The sequence below is a fragment of the Phalacrocorax aristotelis genome, chromosome 5 (assembly GCF_949628215.1).
Source record: "Phalacrocorax aristotelis chromosome 5, bGulAri2.1, whole genome shotgun sequence".
NCBI lineage: Eukaryota > Metazoa > Chordata > Aves > Suliformes > Phalacrocoracidae > Phalacrocorax > Phalacrocorax aristotelis.
This window is the reverse complement of record NC_134280.1, coordinates 55281720-55303205: the sequence shown is the minus strand read 5'-3', so window position 1 is coordinate 55303205 and position 21486 is coordinate 55281720. Positions and strand designations below refer to the sequence as shown.

The window sequence follows — 21486 nt, the reverse complement described above, 5'->3', positions numbered from 1 at the left end:
ATAAAAATTAAGTTCTCGCTTCCGTTTGAAAAAAAAAGAAGAAGAAAGAAATGTTCTAATTATTTTGATGTATTAGAGAAAGAGTGAGCTGATAGGCGAGCATATATATTGTAAAAAATGGAGCATGTGCTATACTCCTCAGTCAGAAACACCCCCCTTTTTTTTGTTGTTGTTGTGGTTAAATGAAAAAGATATACTTGAGGCACTGAGAACTGCATGCCTTGATCAAGAAAAGACTAGCACCTCCTGTTCTGTATTCTGTATATAGTATATGTGAAATATCTCTATCTGTGTGTTTGTTTCTGTTGCTATGTTCATGCACCTGCAAATTGGCTGAGATTTTTAAAATGCAGTGACAGCTTTAGTAGGGTTTTGTTCTCAGAATAAGCTGACTAAGCCAGTCTCAGAAAGTCAAGGACCTTTTAGGACTCCCCAGAGCAAATCATCTAATAAAATAAAGCCAAATCACTAGCCATTTTTGAAGCTCTAGTTATAGTACATGGTAGGAGTTAAATAGTTCAGATCTATGTGCGCTGGTTTACTCTTTCAGAAATGTACATTTAGAGCCTTCAGGATAACTGTACTCAGCTCATAGTAACACGTATTTAGCAGCTTCCATAAGCATGTTTTTGTTATGCATTGACATGAATCTTCCAACTGTATAAACTGAATTTTCCTTGTCACCAGCTGCTTGTTTTGCTGGATCACGCCTAGAGCAGCATGAAGAAGACGAGACAAATCTATATCCTTCCTATAACTACACATTGTAACAAAGCGGCACATTAGCCAAGCTGTATGCCTAATTTCAGTTACTTAAAGTAGATTTTGCTGTGATTTAGCCCCATGATTTTGTGAGGAACATTTCTTTCTGTTTTGGGCAAACAAAGAAGACAAATCCTGACACTTTTACTACAGCCTTGACTAAAGTATGTCTAGGAACTCACACTGTTCCAGATCAATATGTGTGCTCCAGAGAAGCATCATGCCTGACCCAGTCCAGCTATGTGCTGGATTCAAGCAGGTGTGGGATGTAAGACAGACAGCTCAACAGTTGTTTGCAGTACTTACTGCCCTTCTTGCTAGGAAGGAGCAATCTTCGCTTTCCCTACAGGAAGGTCCTCTAGCAAGCAGCAGAAAACTGCTTCTACCACCTCACTCATGTGCACCATCCCTGTTGTCATATTTACTCCCATCTCCCATACATTTTCAGCAAAATCAATCGATTCAGGTGGGAGTTTCTCTTAGTTGATGGAGTGAGTAAAGATGAATGATAATCTCTAACATATCACAATATTACTTCCTTTTTTTTTCGAGAACAACTTCCATTTATCTGACAGTTTGATATACATCTGTGCAGCACTAATGTTTCTATTCCAGCACTTTTTCTGAAGAATCCTAAAGGTATCTGCAAAACAAAAAGAACCTTCACTCACAAACAAATGCAGCCCAGTATGAATGGATGGACTACAAAATGCAACCCAGCAGCAGAAAGTAGAAAATGTGTCTCAGCTCAGAGCAAAGCCATTCAGCACTTGAAGAACATAAATAAAAATGAAGGACAAGAGGAAATGGCCTTCCTTTTGTCAGGAGAGTTTTAGATTAGATATTGGGAAAAAATTCTTTACTGAAAGAGTGGTCAAGCATTGGAACAGGCTGCCCAGGGAGGTGGTGGAGTGTTCAAAAAACATGTAGACATGGCAGTTTGGGACACGGTTTAGGAAGCATGGTAGTGTTGCGTTGACAGTTGGACTTGATCTTAAAGGTCTCTTCCAACCTTAATGATTCTGTGATTCTATAAGTACATAGTCAAGAAAAACTTAGGTAATTAATAAAAATATGTCTAGCTAGACAAAAGTACAGGAACTAGCATTCAGTCATAACTTCTGCTGCTCTGGCTACTGTCATAAAAAGCAGCATGACTCCTCTGAATCAGGCTTTGGGCCACACAGCTCTTCAGACGTGCAGCACCTCTATGATCTCTCAGTCAACATCAAGCACCAACCTACTATTTTCTCCTCCACTCTCATTCTTTCTGTGGAAGGCTTTTGCTCAACTATTGACAGTTCAAAGGTGTCAATCTAACCTTTCAGAAAAGTGATATCATCTGTGCAATTGCAGCTTGCTTTGTTTTTAAATGAGTTTCAAGGACAAAGTGAATACATTGCATGCTGAAGTGCATCACAGGTTTACATCTGAAGACCTCAAACCAAATTATTTACAAGGATCAATATTAACAGATAGAGCAGTTCAGAGTATGGTGTAATCTAAAACTGCTAAAGAACTGCAATGAAATACTGTTGAGCTGTCATGAATTTAATACAAGAGAGCACAGACTGAATTATAGCATTCAAGCATCGCAAACTGGTGTTCCAGCCCTGGCTGCCTTTTGTTTTAAGGTTATAACTCTTACAAGTATGTCTCTCCCTCATCTTCCTCCAGCTTTAAAACATTTTGAACATGCTCTCCAGTTGTATTCATAGCTGCCCACGAAGACACAGGTTCTCTGAACTTCTCTTTTCCCTCTTTATATTGTTATATTTGTTAGAATCGGTCAAGTTTTTCATAATAACACTTTTCTTTGAATATAAACTGTCTGATGAACTCAGATGAGGTAGGTTTAAATGTCAGGATTGAGTGCTTCATCAGCTGTCAGCCATTATTGGTATCCTCACCAGGAACCGCAGTGAATGAAGAGGCTAAAGAGGTGTGCAGAATGAGATACTCTTGTTATACTGGTAAAGCACCAAAGCATACAGCAAAGCTTCCCTATGTGTTTTCTGTGCCTACATAGCACACTGTGATTTTGATCTGTCAATCCAGCATCTTCCATAACTGGTAAAATATCTTCGTACAAAAATAAAAATTTTTAAAAAATTAAACTTTCACTCCTTTTATGAGTTACTAAGATTAGGAATATCAAGGAATATATGCTCAGTCATCCCCTACATTGAGAAGAAATCTTCTTTGGAGTTAGATTAGAAATCACTGCAGTTTTCAGCTAAAGCAGTAAGTAGGGAGCAGGGGAGAGTTAACAAATGAATAGCATGTGAACCCACAAACTCTTTTTTTCTTTGTAGACAGAAGTTAGACTTCTATCTGAAAGACAACCTGCCTTTCATGGTACATTATTACCCTAGGGATGCTGAAGCATAGGACAACAAATATGATCCCAGGACACCAGATACAGAGGTGAAAGAAGGACTTACTCTTCCTGTGTCATCAGAACACAGGAGACAGTGGGGTAACCTAACACGAGTGATAAAATTAGTAAGGGGACTTACTCTCTTCTGCTGTTCCACAGTAGTTTAAAAACTAAAATAGATCTATGGCTTAAAGCTATTCTTCCACTGTCACCATTAAAAATGTTGATTTAGGAGAACAGCTAAAGTTATAAGTAGACCCAATGACTTTAAACAGAATGGCTCAAAGCTCATATATACTCTCCTGGGTAGTAGCTGTACAGCTCTGGCCTCTCAGAAGGCTCCCACAAGGGACGCCTTTAGAAAGGCCTTTCTAAAGTGTACAGCTTATTTTTCCCACTTGTGCCAGGTTTTGGTCAGCCCCAGCTCAAGCTAGATCACCAAAATCTCCCACCAGTTGTGAGAATCAGCTCAGGGAACAAAATGTAATTCCAAGGTTAATGTCTTTTAATGCATTTTAAAAAATTCTGGTAACGTTACTTGCTGTTGCTGCTGTATCAGAATGCTTTTTCAAACAGACTGTGAACTATTTGAACAACCTACCAACTCTATGCCTCCCACAGAGGTCTCCCAGCACAGTTAAAGGTAATTTAGTTCTTTTTAGCAAGTGAAACTTAGTAAGGTAAACTAGTAATTTAGCTTAAAACAACAAGAGATGTCACAGAAAAACTAGATAATGCCTGGATGTACATATCCACCTTCACATTAAGTCCTCCCTGCCTAACTTCTCTTTCTAGTGTAGAGAAGACACCCAGCAGGGAAGTATAGAGAGGGCTGCTCTCAGTTCATTGACAAGGGACCTAAACTTTCACTCATTCATTCGTTTCATTCATTCTTTCACTCCACTGAAGTCAATGACATTATATGAATGGCCAAATACATGTCCCTGCTTCTGCAAATTGCTGTGTTGTCTCCAAGGCAAGTCTAAAGGCATAGAGAAGACACACAGCTATTTTGAAACCAAAAAGACTGAATATGGGTATGTCTAACTGCAGCAAACTCATTCACATGTTCATCTCACATACACAGGGAATTACAGAATCTCATGATAGCCTTGGAAGTCTTTGCAGAGTGAGGGGAGGTCATTCAGCATCCCAGCACCTGAAGATGGAGGCTTCTAGTCTGAGACATCAAGTCTGCATAAGCAGTTACTCTGCAGCCAAAAACCATCTTTAGAGATGTCAGATATGAACCAGGACAAAAAAAAAGTTATAATATTGTTATTTATCAGTAGGACTAGGGGGACAGAACTGCCACTATACAGTTTGGGATTAACCAAACTTCTGTGGCAATTTTTTTGTCCTCAAATTAGATATTTGAAATTATTTGGTTTGTTTTGTTTATCATAGTCCAAACATTTCAAATTATGGAAAATTATTTTTTAAAATTAAACCCAAATTTTATATCACTATATGGCAGGCTTAAAGCAAAACCTTGCTGATACACAGTACCTGCTAAACTAACTTTAAATGTTCATTTTGTGTAAATCAGCAACTACCTATCTGGTGGCATCAACTATCACTAATTAAACAAATGCAAATCATGCTATAATCCACAGTGCAAAGCGAAGTTTTTGTGTCTTAATATGCAGTTATTTTGTGCCACAATCCTTGTTTAATAAAGATGTTCTTTTCTAATACTTTCCCCCTCAAACTTCAATATAAGCCTCAAATGTGATATTATCTTTCATTCTCCACAACAAAATAATGTATGAACTTCATTTTCCAATTTATATTTCTAAGAGAGCTTCCCATTTCAGCAGCTATCTCACTCCAGATCTCACAGCTCCCCCCTGCCCTTCAATCTCTGATTTGGGGCCCTCTCACACATCTTTTGAAATATCCAACTCTTCCATGTCTACCAACGCTCCTTTATCTTTTACAGCCTTAGTACCTTCAAAGAAACCTTGCAGGTCACTTAAGCGTGGTCTCCCCACCTGAGTCCATGAAAACTATCCTTAAACAAGCTTTCTGTTTTTTTAACACACACTTTCAGATAACTTCTAAGATCCTGTACCACCCTCTGCAGATGCCTAGACAAGGAGGGAAACTGAAGCGACAGAAGCTGCAAGATATCCCTTTCATCCACAGTCACCTTAGATCTCAACACTGAAATTCCTGAAGAGGAATCACTGATGTGAGGTAAGGTGGCATGGAAGGCAGGACCTAGGGAGCTGGGAAAGAGCCTCTACAGTTGTAGATGTGACCAGAAGAACGCACTGGCCCAGGATTCACAGGACCTTAAACCTTGTTCCTGGGTCCCCTACCTTCCTCAGCCTCCGCAACTCTCAGAAACTACCCTATGGTGCTTTCCCATTGATTCCCACATCTATTGCTATCAAAAGTAGTGACTTACTATGATTACAAAATAATTGTCACCTGTATTATTTCTGCCATTGAGTCACCATCCTTTTTTCCTTTTCTAATGTCAGGCTTGGGTTCACAGATGGGCACTCTTCGCCCTTTGTGCCCTCTGTCTGGCAGTTCTTAAGGATTTTAGATAGCATTTCTGTGCTTGCAATTCTCAGATTTCTCCCTCTGTCATCCACCTTTCTCCCTCTATTCAATCTCAATGCTCAAGTGGCTGTCTGGCATCTCTTTCTGGAGATTTTGTCATCAGTTTATGCTAGCTGAAGTGCTGGGTTGCCTTGGTTTAGCCTCACTATCCCTTTTCTCCTTCACTGATGACAGCAGTAACTTACTCCCCATTTTCACTGCTTTCCCTCCCTTTTCCCACAAGTCACGCACAAACAAGCCCCAGCTCCTGGGCCTTCCTTCAGCCCCGCCAGCTTCAAGACCAATCTGTTATCATTTTTACAGACAAACCTGCTATTTAGGTCTCTTTGGTATATCCTATCACAACCATAGCAAAGTCCTCCTCTCGGCGTCCCAAACATGCAGTGCTCCTTTGCAACCCAAGGAAGCTGTGGATAGCCAAACACTTCCTCTCACAAACCTGATCACACCTCTCGCTCCTTGGCAGGCCTCCACTTGCTCTTCACCTGCTGTTCCAGCACATGCAAATCTCTGTCCTCTGTCAAGGCTCAACCTAACTGCATTCCCCCAGTCTACCCTCTTCTGTTGAGCACACTGCACTCCAGCAGCGCTCTTCAACTATATACCCTTTAAGCACGTTTCTCCACCTCATCCACTCATCATGACATGACCTCCTATGATTCAGCTCAGCTTTCTAGGCTCTCTTATAAGCCCACTCCTCTTGGGATACTGGCAGCAAATAAAACAAAATACAGAACATACCTCCATTACATCCCTTCCACACAACCATCTCCCTGCTGTTCTTCAAGTTCCGCACAGGGCAGGAACTGTTCATTTTGTAGATGTGAAAATTCCCTTGACTTTCTTTGTGAATTAATGAGAATAAAAAAAACCAAACACCATGAACCCAAATGGCAGCCTCCTACCAACTGAGGCTTTAGGGGGGAAACAATTGAACAGTATAAAAATAGAAGCTAGAGAAATGGATCAGGTGTGTGGGACCACTTAAATGTGCAGTGCAACAGGGAACGCCAACCCTGGGCACCCCTGCTGACGATGTGAGAAATTTATGCCTCGGGAGATCTTGAATTTTGCTCTTTGCCCTTCAGCGAGTCCGGTCCACGAAGGACGAGGACAGCCGTGACTTTCTCCAGCGGCCCTAGGGAGGGTCACTCGGGGCCGGGCGCGGGGCAGCACTAGGACACCCGGCGCTTCCCAAAGGGGATCCTCAGCGCCGCTGAGAGAGGCCGGTGACCGGGGACGTGAGCGGAGGGTGAGGGCGCCCTTCTCCCAGCCAGGGTACGGGCGCAGGGAGCCCTGTCCCGGCACCTGCCGGTAAGGAAGTACACGACGCGGCGGCCGAGGAACCGGGGCGGCGGCGCGGCCGGCGCTAGGACCCGGAGAGCAGCGGCGGGGCGGGAGCAGCGCGCCTGCGCGGCGCTGTCCGGCGAGCGGGCGGGCTGCACCGAGCCGCCCGGCTGCACCGAGCCGCCCGGCAGCGGCGGCGGGAGGAGCGGCGGGAGGAGCGGCGGCGGCGGCAGCGCGGGTCCCCGCCGCCCGCTCCGGCAGCGCGCTCCGGCCGGCGCAGGGGCGCAGGCGGCGCGGCGGGAGGAGCGGCGCGCGGCGCTGTCCCTTCAGCACCGGCGGGCGGGCGCCCCCCCCCCCCCCCGCACCGCCCCGCACCGCCGGGAAGGGCGCGGGTACGGCTCCGCCGTAACCCCGCGGGGGCTGCAGCCGGCGCCCACCTCCGCTTCCTGCCCGGAGCACCTGTGGGCAGCGCCGGCGCCGAGATTTTCTCTCCCCCGCCCCCTTTTTTCCCCTTTTTTTTCCCTTTTTAAATTTTTTTTTCCCCCCTCGTGTGCTTTTGGCCACGTCCAACCAGGGGAGGGCCCTCCCCCTCCGGCACGTCCCTGCGCCCCGGCACCGCAGCGCCCGCTCTCCCGAAGCATGGCCCCCCCTGCCCCTGCCCCTCCGCCGCGGCTGCAGCTCCCGCGGCCCCCGAGTGCCTGACTTCAGAGCGGGGCGGTGCAGCGCCCGGAGCCTCCGGCCGCGGCTTCCCCTCGGAGCGCCGCGGCCCCCGGGCAGCAGAGGCGGCCAGGGCCCTTCGCCCCCGCGGGCCTGGAGCGGGCTCCGGTTAGGCACCGACTGCTACCGAGCAGCCGTCCCCCTACGGGCTTGCCGCCTGCCGTGCTTGCTTGGATGAGTCTGCGACATGCCTAATAAGAGACGAGATGGGCCAGGGCGACGAGAGCGACCGCATTGTGATCAACGTAGGAGGGACTAGGCACCAGACTTACCGCAGCACCCTACGCACCCTGCCCGGCACTCGGCTGGCCTGGATTGCCGAACCCGATGCCCACAGCCACTTCGACTATGACCCTCGCACGGATGAGTTTTTCTTTGACCGGCACCCGGGCGTCTTTGCCCACATACTGAATTACTACCGCACTGGCAAGCTGCACTGCCCCGCGGACGTGTGCGGGCCCCTGTATGAGGAGGAGCTGGCCTTCTGGGGCATCGATGAGACCGATGTGGAGCCCTGCTGTTGGATGACCTACCGGCAGCACCGTGACGCCGAAGAGGCTCTGGACAGCTTTGGTGGGGCGCCCCTGGATAGCAGTGCCGAGGACGGAGACATAGATGGCACCGGAGACTCTGGTGATGGTGAAGAGGAGCTGGAGATGACAAAACGCCTGGCACTTAGTGACTCCCCAGATGGTAGGTCTGGGGGCTTCTGGAGACGGTGGCAGCCCCGCATCTGGGCACTCTTTGAGGATCCCTACTCCTCCAGATATGCAAGGGTAAGCTACGCAATCAGCACCCTCATCAAAACACTCAAACCTCCCTTCAGTCCCACTCCCACCCAGCATCATCAGGGTTATCTCCACTGCCAGAGTAGAGGAGCCATCTGTGTGCGTAGCCATACAAAAATCACGCACAGGCTCTGGGGACACAACCCACGTTCTCAAGCAGGCCCCATGCATGGGACACGAGCGGACACCAAGGCATGGACTCATGTACTCATATGTGGGCTTCCAGACACCCTTATTTTCTAACAGCCTCCTAAAAACCCACAGTGTGGGGCAGGGTCCTATTCACGGGCCAGGGAGAGCTCCATTATGCCAGGCAATTTCCCTCCATGCACAGATTTCTACAGTCAGTCATCCCCCAGTAAAGAAAGACACCTTGTCCAGCCTTCTTATGAGCAACGGCTCTCTCCCCTTTATGAGATGGAGGAGGGAGCAGGGGAGCAGGCAGTCCCTGTGGGACCTGGGGATTTGGAGAGTTTCTCAGCCTGGGCTGGAAAGGGAGTCTGTTCCTTTCTCTTTTCTCATACGTACTATGTTAAATATTTATGATCATGCTTCTCTGAGAATGAGTGATTCAGTTGCTCACTTGCCTCCTCATTCTGTCTTTTCCCTTGTGGGAAAGGCAAAGTATTAATCAGAGGAGAGGGTTCATTCATGTAGAAGGGACACTGTGTTTGACAGGTTTCTTGCCTGGCTACTGAAGGACAACTCCTCCCCTCCTGGTGCCTGCAGTTGTTTTGGAAAGGGAATGCACACTGGTGCAGTTCATAGCATAGATGTGGGTAAAGATGGTCTTAAACAGTCATCTGATTACTCTAAGTAAGTACCTTTCATACATTACATAGGAGGATAATTACATTAATTAGGGCCTGATTCTGCTCCTGAAGCCAAAAGGAAAGAAAACATTTACTTCAGGATCAGCGGCAGGATCAACCCCCAAATAGCCATATTGAAAAGCAGGAAAAGAGATGAAGGACAGTGCCTTCACAAAGAAATTGGTTTTAATTCTCTCTTAAATGTACCTTTGTTACAGCATAATTGCTGCCAGCCCTCGGTAGGGATGAGTGGTATTTAGTGTGGGAGGATGATCAGTGTTCCTGAGGAGGATCAAAGAAGTGAGATCAGATTAGGGAGCAAATTGGATGGATGGAGGAAAGAGAAGTGGAAATGCAGGGAACAGGGACAGGGGAGCTGGTGGCGTATGAATATGTGGTGGAACAGCAGCTGCTGGAGACTTTTGGTCTGAGCAGAGATCTCCAGCAGGGAGCTGCCAGGTCTGCAGACTGAATGAATGGGGAAAGCTGGAGCAGAGCCTAGAGTTATATCGTGGTACATTTCTAAAGATTCTTGTTTGCATACACTTTGGAGATTTCCTCCCTGAACAAAGAAGTGAATATTTTAATTGAATTCCTTTAAACAGCATGGAGGATAAAGGAATAATAAAATATTTACCATGAGATGAAAGGATGATGCTGTTGAATTGCAGCTTCCAAATCCCTGATTTCTGCCAAGGGAACATGGAAACGGAGAAGGAAGGCTGGAGGGTATCCTTCAGAAGGCTTAGTTAGCTTCCTTAATCAAGCCCAATGTTAGCAAGCGTTGATTTGAGTAACATCTCTCTGGTGCCCAGGAATTTGTTCAGAAAAGACATTTCAAGTCAAAGCAGTGTGCTTCTCCAAGATTTTGTGGAATGGTCCAAAAGCCAAATGGGTAATGCTGTCCCAGTGAAAAGGACACAAACAGAGGCTAAAACACCCTTGGCTTGGAAGCATTATGATATTTTAGGTCAGAAGACAAAATCTATAACCAATATTAAGAGTCTTTGTGATGTACAAGCTGGAATTTTAGGAGGATATACATTCCATTTTCTAATCCTCCATGGGTATTTTCATTTAGGAATAGGCATTTTATAAAGTGATTTGGATTTGGTGGGGTTTTTCGCAGTGGTTGTTGTACCATTTAGTCACAACTGCATGTGCATACGTGGTAGAATTCAGCCTATGATTTACCTCTGACTTGCTCTTTCCTTAAAGGATTGTTAAACTAGAGAAATATGAATTCTGGGCAAAATTGAAGTTTATACTGAGTATTTCATGGGTTAAATATGATTCTTTAACTTGTATCTATGGAGATGTAGGCCGTATGCATTAATATTTTGCATGAAGAAAGATGGCTTTCATCATCAACACATGCACACACTGTCCATTAAGAAGACATTAGAAGACACTTAACATTTTCTAATAAAAGCCATATGTTATGGTTATGGATGTAAAGAGAGATGGGAGTTTGATTTATGCTCCTAACACAGACATTGCAAAAAGACCTCAAACTCACAATAGCTACTTTACAGTAAAATAACAGATAGCATCATTAACAAGTGAATGGTATATTAAAGTAATCATTAGTAAAGTAGTCAGGCAGCAAATCCACTGTTACCTCACTTTTAATTGTGTACACTATTTTCAATTACAAATTTCAGTCATGCAAAAATTTAAAATCACATTGCCATTTTGTCAAAAAAATACATCACAAAAATTCATCATCCTAACGGGATCTGAGGCTTGTATTAATGATGGTTATTATATACATGTTTGGTGCTTACATATGGCACCAAAACGTATGTCAAAATAACATCTTAATATAATCATTGGTTTACGTAACCATTATGCTGTTACACTTGGGCAAGTAAAAGGCACACAGTATATGAATATTAAATGAAAACCTGCATAACTGAATAAAGCAAGATTTCTCTGGACAATATCTGGTACACTAATTCAGTGAATGTTTAGGAACTGTCTATGGAAAGCTCAGCGTGTACTCAAATCTAGCCATTCTTGGAGCATTTTGATGGACACTGCTTACAAATATGAGTACATTTGACTGTTTTGCTTCACCAGCAACTAACTCATACTAAATTACATCTGATCTCATTGTAGACGGCCAGGGAAAACTGGAAGAGCATTTGTGTATGTCAGGCAAAATAAGCTAACTCTGCAAATTTTGTCTATTTCTCAAGTTACTTTGATGAAGCATAAGCTCCCATTCACTAATTGTTTGAAATTTAGGTGCAAGATAGTCAACGGTTTCTTGTTAGAACAATAGTGGCCAAGTTTAATTAGATTCTAGTTTTCTAAACACTTATTTCTTAAATAAAGTAGTTCTTTCTAAAATGATTAAACACTTTTAAAATTGTATCATCTTCTAAATCCGTAATAAGAAAAGGTAGCTTGTTTTAAATCACATGTTGCCTTAGACACCTACCTTTATAAGACAAACGGGTGTCACACTTTTCCATAACTTAAAGAATCCACATTTGGATAACAGAGGCAAAGTCTAGTACCTGGAGATCTGAACAGAGTAACAGATAAGGTGATGGAAAAGATCAGATTTACAGAAATACTAGGTGCATATGTAGGTATACAGGCATCCAGGTGGATTTTTCCAAAGCATCTGATCAGGCAGCTAAATATCACTGCATGTCAATGGATATTGTGTCTCACCTAAATCGATGAGACATTTCTTTAAAGCTTATTAGAACTGTCTTTTTATGCATCATCAGGCAGCTTTGTAAATTTATTTTTATAAGGAGTTGCAAAGGGGGAAATCGAGTCACACAGAAAGCTACAGAGATACACTAAAACAGCATATGTGAGAGTTAGGTTGTAATAGAGTTCCTGCCTTCTGCACTCATTAAGACTTCATAGGCTCCTCAGTACACAAATGTGTGAAAAATGTTTTCTTAGCATCCCCTTTCCTTCATATTTATGTCTAGCATGCTGTTCTTACACTTGCGAAGCTCCCGCTGACTTCCTCGGGAGTTTGGCCTGCAGGTATCTAACATCTTTGTCCCCTTCCTTCTCCTCCTCCCCAGCAGGATAAGGCTGTGTTTTTGTTAATTCAAAGTTGTTAGTTTAGTCGTCGTTTGGGAACCAGAAGCTTTCAGCTGAGATTCTGCGCTAGTGCGCACATTTGAATTGGACAATTAAGCTTCATTAATGAACCCTGAGGAAAACTTTTGTAGTCCTTCCAAATAAACATTTTTACTGTTTTTAAATAAAAGCTGATTGGAGTCCTATGGGAAGTCCTCAACAGCTGGACTTGCCATCCTGGCATATGCTATATGGCTCTGATCTGGAGGAAGAATGGCTTATGGCAAAACCCTCTCTCACCAAAGCCTCATGTTCTCCCTTCACATCCTACAGAAGGATCCCCTTTTCTCAGTGGGTGATTTTTGAAGGACAAGTTTCTGACACTGAGAAGGAGACAGGAAAAAGGATATTGGGGAAAAGTTGAGAAAAAGTTATTCCCCAGGGATTTCTTCCAGCTTTCTTTTGTACATTCAAGAGCACTTCAACCTTGCTGTGTTCATTTACACTTGATTTTTCTCTATATAAACTATATTATGTAGGTATGAGGAGGCTTATGGGATCCTAGTTCCTGAATAACCATACTGTCTCAAGGCTTAGAGGCTTGGGTGATTTCTGCTCTTCCTTTGCCCTAGCCCAGTACAGCTAAGCTCAGGAACTGGGGAAATGGGAGTGGGAGTAGATACTCATCACCCTTCACAAGGGTCTGCAGCTGTCTAACGTGGGACTTCGCACAGGAGCGCTCCACAGACATTGCTCTGAGGGCTCCCACCAAGCGTGAGCAGATAGGCAGAGGAAGGAGTGCCGCCCCACACAGTTTCCCCTACCCACAAGCACCCCTCTCCCCAGGGAGAGATTTCATCAAAGGGGCCCCGAAGGAGCTGCTCTCTCACCTTGGGCCTTTCTGCAAGGTCTCCCCTGCAGAGGCATGTCTAATCCTGCACTGAAGCTGGCTGCAGTGATTCACACTATATACTTCGACAATTAACAAGAAAGCCTAATTTTAACTGCACGCTGCATTACAGCTCTGGAAAAATGAGAATCCTTCCACATTAAATGAAGTTTCCCCTGCACTTGTAGTATAATGGAATTACAGAAAGACATCTATTAACTACCATTCTTTCATTCATTATTAATATAGTTCCTAAAATCCCATTTTATTCCTATTTTCTGCTATCAAGGGACATGTTACTCCAAATCCTTATATAACCCATTATTAAGCATGGTATAGTCTTCTCTGCATCCTGTCCAAAGAAGCTTTTGCAATGCCAGCTAGAAGGTGTTCACTACTCACACCAAGTCCCACGTTCAGTCCCTGTTGAGTTAGCCGGGGTGGAATCAGACACACTGACAAATAACTCTTGGGAATTGTCCCTCTGACTTCAGAAGTAATAAATTTTAAAACCACCATCACAAAAAAAAATAAAGTCATTGCAGCCATGCAGAATCATTACTTCATTGGTTTGAGTTGTTCAGAAACACATAGGAAGATATGATGTCTGCCCTAAACATCTTACAATCTCTTTGAAGTCACAGCCTTACAGGGAGACGAGAGGGATGATGTTACCCACCTGACAAATCTCTGGCTGACTAGTACAGACTTAGCAGTTTCAATTCAAGGAAGGTTTTTTTAATCCATTTGCCTATTTCCAATTTTATTTCTATTATTCTAAAACCTTAAAAAAGAACAGCATCTGTTGCCTTTTTTTTTTTAAATCTTACTTAATTTTAATGTTTCTAGGTTACAAAATTTACTTGATTTAGCCAAGGCTGTGATTGTATGGATCATACCATCATATGCATACACATATATATGCCTTCCTATCACTGCCACCTCCTACGATGTTGAGTGGGATTTCCATATGAGGAAGGACTTCAAAATTAAACCATCCCAAAATACTTCTGAAAAATGTAACCTTGGTGCCGCTGAAATCGATACGAATTAAGTGGCTGGTTTCTGTATATTTGGTCCCTTCTCTCTTTAATCCATCCCTGTGTGCCTTCAATTATTTTTCTTTGCCCTTCTGCTGACATTTGCTTTTTGGTTAGGAAAAAAAGGCAACAAAATACTGGTATTCTTGGTTGGTGTATCATGAGACAAAGGATAAAAAGATCCATGGATCGATTATAATATTTCTATTTTAAAACTGCTCACAATAATGTGATCTATTAGACTATACCTAGGAAAACTATTTTTCCATCTTGTTTTTTCTTCTGCTGTGCAGTCTAGTATTCAATGGTATTCATCTTTCATTTTTTTTTAAAAATCCGTGACTGATCTGTGTATATTTATGGTAGTACTTTAGTAAAGTCTATACATATTGCCTTTCTTTTAACATAAGGAGAGCTGTTAGCAAATCAGCAAGAGAGGGCCCAGCCTAACTGTTATTGAAATTCAGTGCCAAAATTACCACCAACTTCAAGGATAGAAATGAATTTTCCTGCAGTATGGTTCAGGATAACAAATTAATTGCAGCATACTTCTTTTTTAATAGATACATTGCATATTTTCATTCCAAAGCACTGAGGCGCAATAGATCTTAGCAATTTATTAGGAACAAACGTATTTAAATATACATTTTCATAATTGTTTAAAGGCATGAGCATCTTTAGTACATTGCATCAAGACATAGAGCTCTAATACTGACAAAGCTCTTCATGATCTTACTGGCATTTTTTACTGCAGAGGACTATAGAATAAATCGCCATTCAAACCACATGACTTCAATTAATGTTCAACCGAATAACATCCAAGTGCTGTATTTCATAATAAAAAGGGCAAGCAGGGGTATTCAGATTGAAAAACTGGGCCCTAATTGAAACTCAAGTGCATAATTCTTTCTCATTCAAATACAGATGGCAAAAGTGAGTTTCCATTTTGCATAAGCTTGATTTTATGAAATTTCAGTGCATTCTTGGGGGATAAGACTAATAGAACAGCCATTTTGAGATCTTTGCAATTGTATTACGATTAGCTTCTCAGTTACTATATGCCAAATTTGATCTGAGGAAAGAACAGTATTAGAAGGCTGACTTGGCTTTCTCTACTGAATATTGCATTACATAAATATGTGATTCACTCCAAATGGTACACAGGAGCGTTAGGATTGGATGAAATCAGAGAAATCTATGAATCTATGGAGAATCACCCCCTCCTCCAGGAATACAAACCGAATGCTGTCATTTATAGAATAATTTTTACTTCTTTTTCCCTTGCTCAGTAAGGACCCAGATTTTGCTATCTTCACTCCTACTCTTGTAGTGATAGCTTACTCCAGGAATATTGCCATTTCCTTCAGGCTGAGAAAAAGGTACTACCCAACATGGGTAAAGGTGAAAGGACCAGGCCCTAATTGATTTTCATTTCTTTCAGATATGATTTATAAGATATAACGGGGACTCTAATAAATCATGCTATAAAAATTATTAATAAATCTCAGCGCAAAGCTTTTTGCAGTGATTGCTTATGGTGTAAGACCCTTTAATGACAGTAAGTTAAAATTGCATTGTAATGGCCCTTTGTAAATGCAATAAATCTCCGATTTCAGTGCACTGCGGCCAGCCAGGCGATGTGTGTGCTGCACACGAGCTACCAACACAGGCACACGCTGCTGGCACACACTTACGTAACTATGTTGATACTTCAGGAGCAGCAGTAAATCTTAGCACGGCTAGATTGACTTTGAGAAAACGTTCGGTCAAGACCATTGAGGTGTTGTGACTGCCTCAAACCGTTTAAAATAGCCTACTGGCTTTTTACTTGAAAATCTGGGAAAGAATGTGCCTTTTAAGAAGCAGTAAGATGGATTATTTAGTTTTAAATAACAAAGGCAAAACCTATTCCTACAGTGTCTTATAACTTCCCAGAGACAAATACGAGTTAAAACAGGCATTTTGTTCTGCACAGCCAAACTGAATCTATCTACTTTCCTGAATTTCCTGGATCAACTAGTCAGCAATCACAAAAAAAAAAATTTAAAAGGTGCATAGAAATACACCAACAGAATAGCAGCTCCTTGTTTCAACTGCAGCAGAATCCCTGTTTATGGCCACTTTTGCCCTCCAAAAACACATTTGAAACATTATCTGCATTTCCCTATTCAAATGCAGAAAGATCTGGTCAGTTCAGGTTGCATATTATTTGACATGCATCAGAAATTCAGCTGAAGACTTCAGTTTGAAAATTCATTCCAATAACCGTGTTCTATTTTTCAGTTTGGATTCCTGTAGTCTTTGTTATGCCGGATCAATTGACAGGTATAGATGGCAGAGACCAGTTCTGTGATTTACCTAGCTATTAATTAAACAAAAACCTTCAATCAGAATGCTTCTAATTTGATAACAGACTTAAAAATAAATTAATAGGGAGAAAGCTCTAAAAATGCTGAGCACCTACAACCGCCAGCAGAAGGGAGGTCATGTCCTACAGCAGAAAAGGACATGGGCAAGGAGTTAAGACACCATTAGTAAAATCCCATCCCACCTCACCTCATAGAGCCAGTAGGACCCAGCCAGAGACCCATGCAGACCTATTTCAGGCAAATTTTTTCAGGACAAGGACAATTATGTAGTTGCCAGAATACTCAATGCAAAAGGTCTTGCCTTCACAGCAGCCTCTGATCTTTACTCTAAAAACAAGACAACATTATATCAGCCACATTGTGTTATTCATGTTTCTGTTTGTTTTTAGCGTGGAGGTCCCCATTGCTCACGGTGTGGAGTTTTTGCAAGAAATCTAGTGACAGTATGTCTTAGCGCTTCTCGAGTATGTGTCCTGCATACTGCAGAGCTGATTTTAACTCAGACTTTTTCAGTAAAGCACTTTGTAAGGACAAACCAAGAACAACCTAACCATGCTATAATAGCTCAACCAATACAGACTGAGTCAATTGCTGGGTGGTGGTGGTGGTGTTTGGGTTTTTTTTTTGGGCAGGTAGCAGATCAGCTTATATCTGAATTTTGCTTAAGTGATATCAAAATTTAATGTTCAGCTGATATTATCTTAACAAGAAGTCCCAAAGGTGCTAGTGATTGTATAAAAAGACCTAATGTAAATTTCAAAACTGTATAGATGACTTGAAATGTTAGTTATGTCTAAGCAGCAGGAAATCAATAGTGCAAAAGTGCATTCACTGTTCTAAAGAAAACATCTTTTGGAGAACCTGCTCCACTAAGAAAAGCAGCTCATTTTACCTCACAAGTGTCACTGACATAGATTAAAGGCAAGTGAAAAGTTTGAAATTCAATAGAAATTCTATTGCATCTTCAACTCCAAAACACAAATTTATCTTCACATATGTACTACCATCAGGTAAACAACTCCTAAAACTGCACATTTACTGTCCTCGAAGGATATCTTGGCTAGGACAGCAAAGTAAGCCTTTGTTCTTATTAGGTGATCTTTAACATTCATTCAGAACGGTCCATGCATGTCCACAGAAGTATACCCAGACCTACATGGTGTGAATTTCCTAGAAAGCAAAAAAACCCACCAACCCTAAAAGAAACACTAAAACCTGAGATTTGGACAGATGATTGCAAGCAACTGAATTGATGTAGGTTATCAACTGAGCATTTGTTAGCAGATCTGACTAAAGTAATTATTTGTGCACCCAACTTCATTGCATATGTTAGCTCTGAAGTGTCCTCTTAGGGGTTTCAGCTAGCATCTACAGCATGCCAGTAGTATGAAGGCAGGCCATATTCATACAGCTCAGCAAATGAACAGTTGCAATGGCACAGTCACACAAACAGCACCTTATATTAGCTCATCAAGCCACATCATTTGGATTTCGGCCCTTCTCATTTTCTATGCATTTTACTGTGTGTGGAATCATACAAGACATTTAAACTTAGTACGCCATTTTCAAAATAGGAAAACAACTCTTCTCAGGTTACTTGCCCTGCATTTTTTCGGCTCTCCCTCACTGCATGTTTACTGCAGTAACTAGCACAATAAGGTTATAATCTCCGTTGACACATCTAAATGCTATTGCCATTAAACCAGCATGTTAACAGTAAGTATTCTGGGAAGAATTTACGCTATACTCAGATGTAGTGTTTCCCAAACCAACTTGGACTGGAGCAGAAGATCACCCAAAGCTATGATTCTTCCAAAGGTGCAGTTTGTGTATGACCTGTGCCAGCCCGTGCTAAGACAGCAGGCATAGGCACCCCCCCACCTCTCTATCACTTCATCATCACAGAGATCTAGCAGTCAGTTTCTACGTCTTCACTTCTGAGGCGAGACTCATGAAAGAATGTAGCCATGCAAGTTTGAACTTACAATTCGCAAAACACTAACCCTGCAGATACAACTTTTTAAAATCCATATTAATATTTCCCAGTGCCTACAGTATTGTTTCTGCCTGCACCCAGAACTGCTTTAGTATTGTTGGCAACTACCTTATATCAAAGCCCTGTTAATGCCCATAATTTTTCCTCTCTAACAGGCACAGTCCTTTAAATGTACTTGCAAATACACACTGAATATAAGCTCTTTTCAAAAATATGCTCAAATGAAAACAGGAGATATTCATAGTGTGAAACAGTTTCCCGGATGCAATAATCCACTGGCTACAGTTTTTTTGCTTAGAATGTGAAATTTCAGGTTTAATATCTTCCTCCAGCTGCAGGATTTCAAATTTTCATCCACCTCTGCTCAAGAGACTTCCCAACTTCAGACAGCTGCATAATCCACCAGGCAGTTAGTAAAGTTGATCCAGTTTGCACAGCATGAGGAATTCACAAAACCAATATATTGGGTATGTGGCAAAGCAGCATTTCCCAGTCATGTGGAACTGAGAAGCTGTTCCTGTGTGGTAATTCTGGGCTATTGAATTCAGCAAGATTAACAGCAGAAAACAGATATATGTAGTGACATTGTTAGAGACAGTGTAACTTTAGCATGTGACAGTGCCAGTTTTTTATTTTCAATCACTCACTAGTTCAAAGCCACTTTCTGCTAGGAAATAGCCATATGTCGTCATCATGTGGTTGACTCCAAGATGAGCCACGTGCAATGATTTTGTGTTCTCTGAACAACCCCTATGGACAAAAAAGTATGGACAAAATGCACAAAAAAGTATGAGATGATATGCAGAAATAGATAATATGGAGAAATAGAGATAACTTTTTCAGCCCAGAGTCTGAGCAGTTCTGCCGCACTGGAAAGCAAGCTCCCAAGTCAGTATAAGGACACATCACATCATTTCTTTTGAAAAGACCTACATTTCCCAGGGCTATCAATCTGTCACCTTTCAGTCATGCCACATAAACACAAGCATTCTTAAAATCTTTGAAGGCTGCCTTTTCATCAATATTTTAACATAAACATTCTTTTAATTTAAATGGAAATTGATTACTTACATTTTATTACTTTTTAATATTTCAAAGTGCATTATCACCATTAAAGGAAAGCAATCTAAATTAAACTATTGCCAGGATAAATTTAACTTGGAAAAGCACTAGAACAAGTCTTTGCAAGATTAGGGCCTTTTATAGAACGTATGCTTTAGCTCTGGCATTAACGGCCAACACAGAAGTGATCAATAAACATTACAGCTATTACATTTACTGCCTTCATGATACACATAATACTAGTTCAAAATTTTAGTGGAAACTGTGAAGGGTATATTGTTAAATATCCCTCTCTACTGTAATTTACCTTATATAGGAGTCTTGCCAGGGGCTCTAATGAAGCAGAGGCAGTTTTGCAGTTTCACCATCTGTTATCAAATCTACATCTGCTATAACAGAAACACAATTGTATTAGAATTTAGAAGTGACAAATATTGAAAAAAAATTTCTTTCATTGTTTAAATAGCTTTGCTTTGCAGTTTAAAGAACAAAACATTTGGACAATAAATAAAATGTTTTAAAAACTGATTTAATTACAAAACAAGACACAGCAAAAGAATAATGATAAAGTTGTTCTACATAACTACCACACAACAAAGAGGTATAAATACGAAATCATGTTATGTTCCACAGCCTTCAGATTTAGATTTTAATTCAGGGAAACACATCCTATTTTTATATCCTGCAGAAGAAAAAAAGAATAAAAAATCCCCTTAGAAATATGAATGGGATTGAAAATTTAAAAAATGCTACTTCTATGATACCTAATATAGGACCATAGGACCAAATTGTAGAGTACTCAGCAACTGAATCCTCCTATAACTCTTTCCATCCTAAGGATGGACCTGCAGGGTAAAAACTCCAAAGAACACTACAGTTTAGCTTCACTTATGTGCAATGGACTAAAAATGAATACTTAATATTTATATGAATCATTGTCAGTGTCAAGTAAAATGAAGCTTATAAAAATAGAACCAAATCAGGGAACAAGTTTTGGGATTCAGTGGGTAAATGCCTTTTTATATACGGTATTATTTATAGATATTTTTCTAATCTGTTCTGTCATCTTGTCTCTTAAATTATTAGAAAGGGAGAAAGGAAGGACTACGGCAAACGTAGCTGAAAGAGAAATCTTATCGTGAACTGTGGCAGGAATATGAACAAAAGCTAGGAAGTTTGGAGCTGTGTTCCTAGGCCTCTTCTCTGTATGTTCTACGTGAAAACCATTCCAATCTATTTTGTAATATGTGCATTCTTTTAACTACTCTCTTGCAACGAGAAGAATGGTGTTTTCAAGACTCTGTGTTTGGCTTCCAAAAGGCCCACTACTGCGTCTGAAAACATGCTGAAAACAAGCTAATCAAAAGCAGGTTTCAGACATTGGGCTAACTCCTGTGTCAGTGGTCTCGCTAAGCCTTGGACATCCTGCAGTAGCAAAATTGCCCTTTAGATATAAATGCTGATCTCACAAAGAAGGTCACAACAGGAATTTCAGCACCAGATCCTGGTTTTCATAGCTCCCCTTGAAGTCAGTGACAGCTGTAGATGGTATCTTCAAGTTGATCCCCAAAGGTTCTTAAGCAAGGCATTGAAAAATTTTGAAAGTATCAGTTGTTATAGCTTTGTGCATCTATTTATCATCTTCTGATAAGGAGACTGCCAGTACTAATATCTCCCTGCACCATGAAGGTTCTAGGAGTCTTAATTATTTATGAAAATACTTTTTAAAACTTCTACAAAAAGGACAAGGTATAAA

The 21486-nt window shown here is 41.7% G+C and overlaps 1 protein-coding gene and 1 long non-coding RNA gene across 12 annotated transcripts in view; one reads left to right on the top strand and one right to left on the bottom strand.

The window, feature by feature from the left end:
• Positions 1-8076, bottom strand: part of LOC142057847 (uncharacterized) — a 46553-nt gene extending 38477 nt beyond the window's left edge. For all 5 annotated transcript variants that reach the window (XR_012660776.1, XR_012660772.1, XR_012660775.1 and 2 more), the window contains exon 1: positions 7993-8076. This is a non-coding gene — a long non-coding RNA (uncharacterized LOC142057847). The remainder of the gene's footprint in view (positions 1-7992) is intronic.
• KCNC1 (potassium voltage-gated channel subfamily C member 1) overlaps positions 7194-21486 on the top strand; it is a 133206-nt gene continuing 118913 nt past the window's right edge. For 3 of the 7 annotated variants that reach the window (XM_075094658.1, XM_075094657.1, XM_075094654.1), the window contains exon 1: positions 7196-8496. In XM_075094658.1, the coding sequence (XP_074950759.1) occupies positions 7927-8496 (570 nt within the window). In that variant the 5' untranslated portion in view covers positions 7196-7926. Of the gene's footprint in view, positions 8497-21486 lie in introns of all 7 variants that reach the window. The other 4 variants (XM_075094656.1, XM_075094652.1, XM_075094655.1 and 1 more) reach the window with 3 other exon arrangements.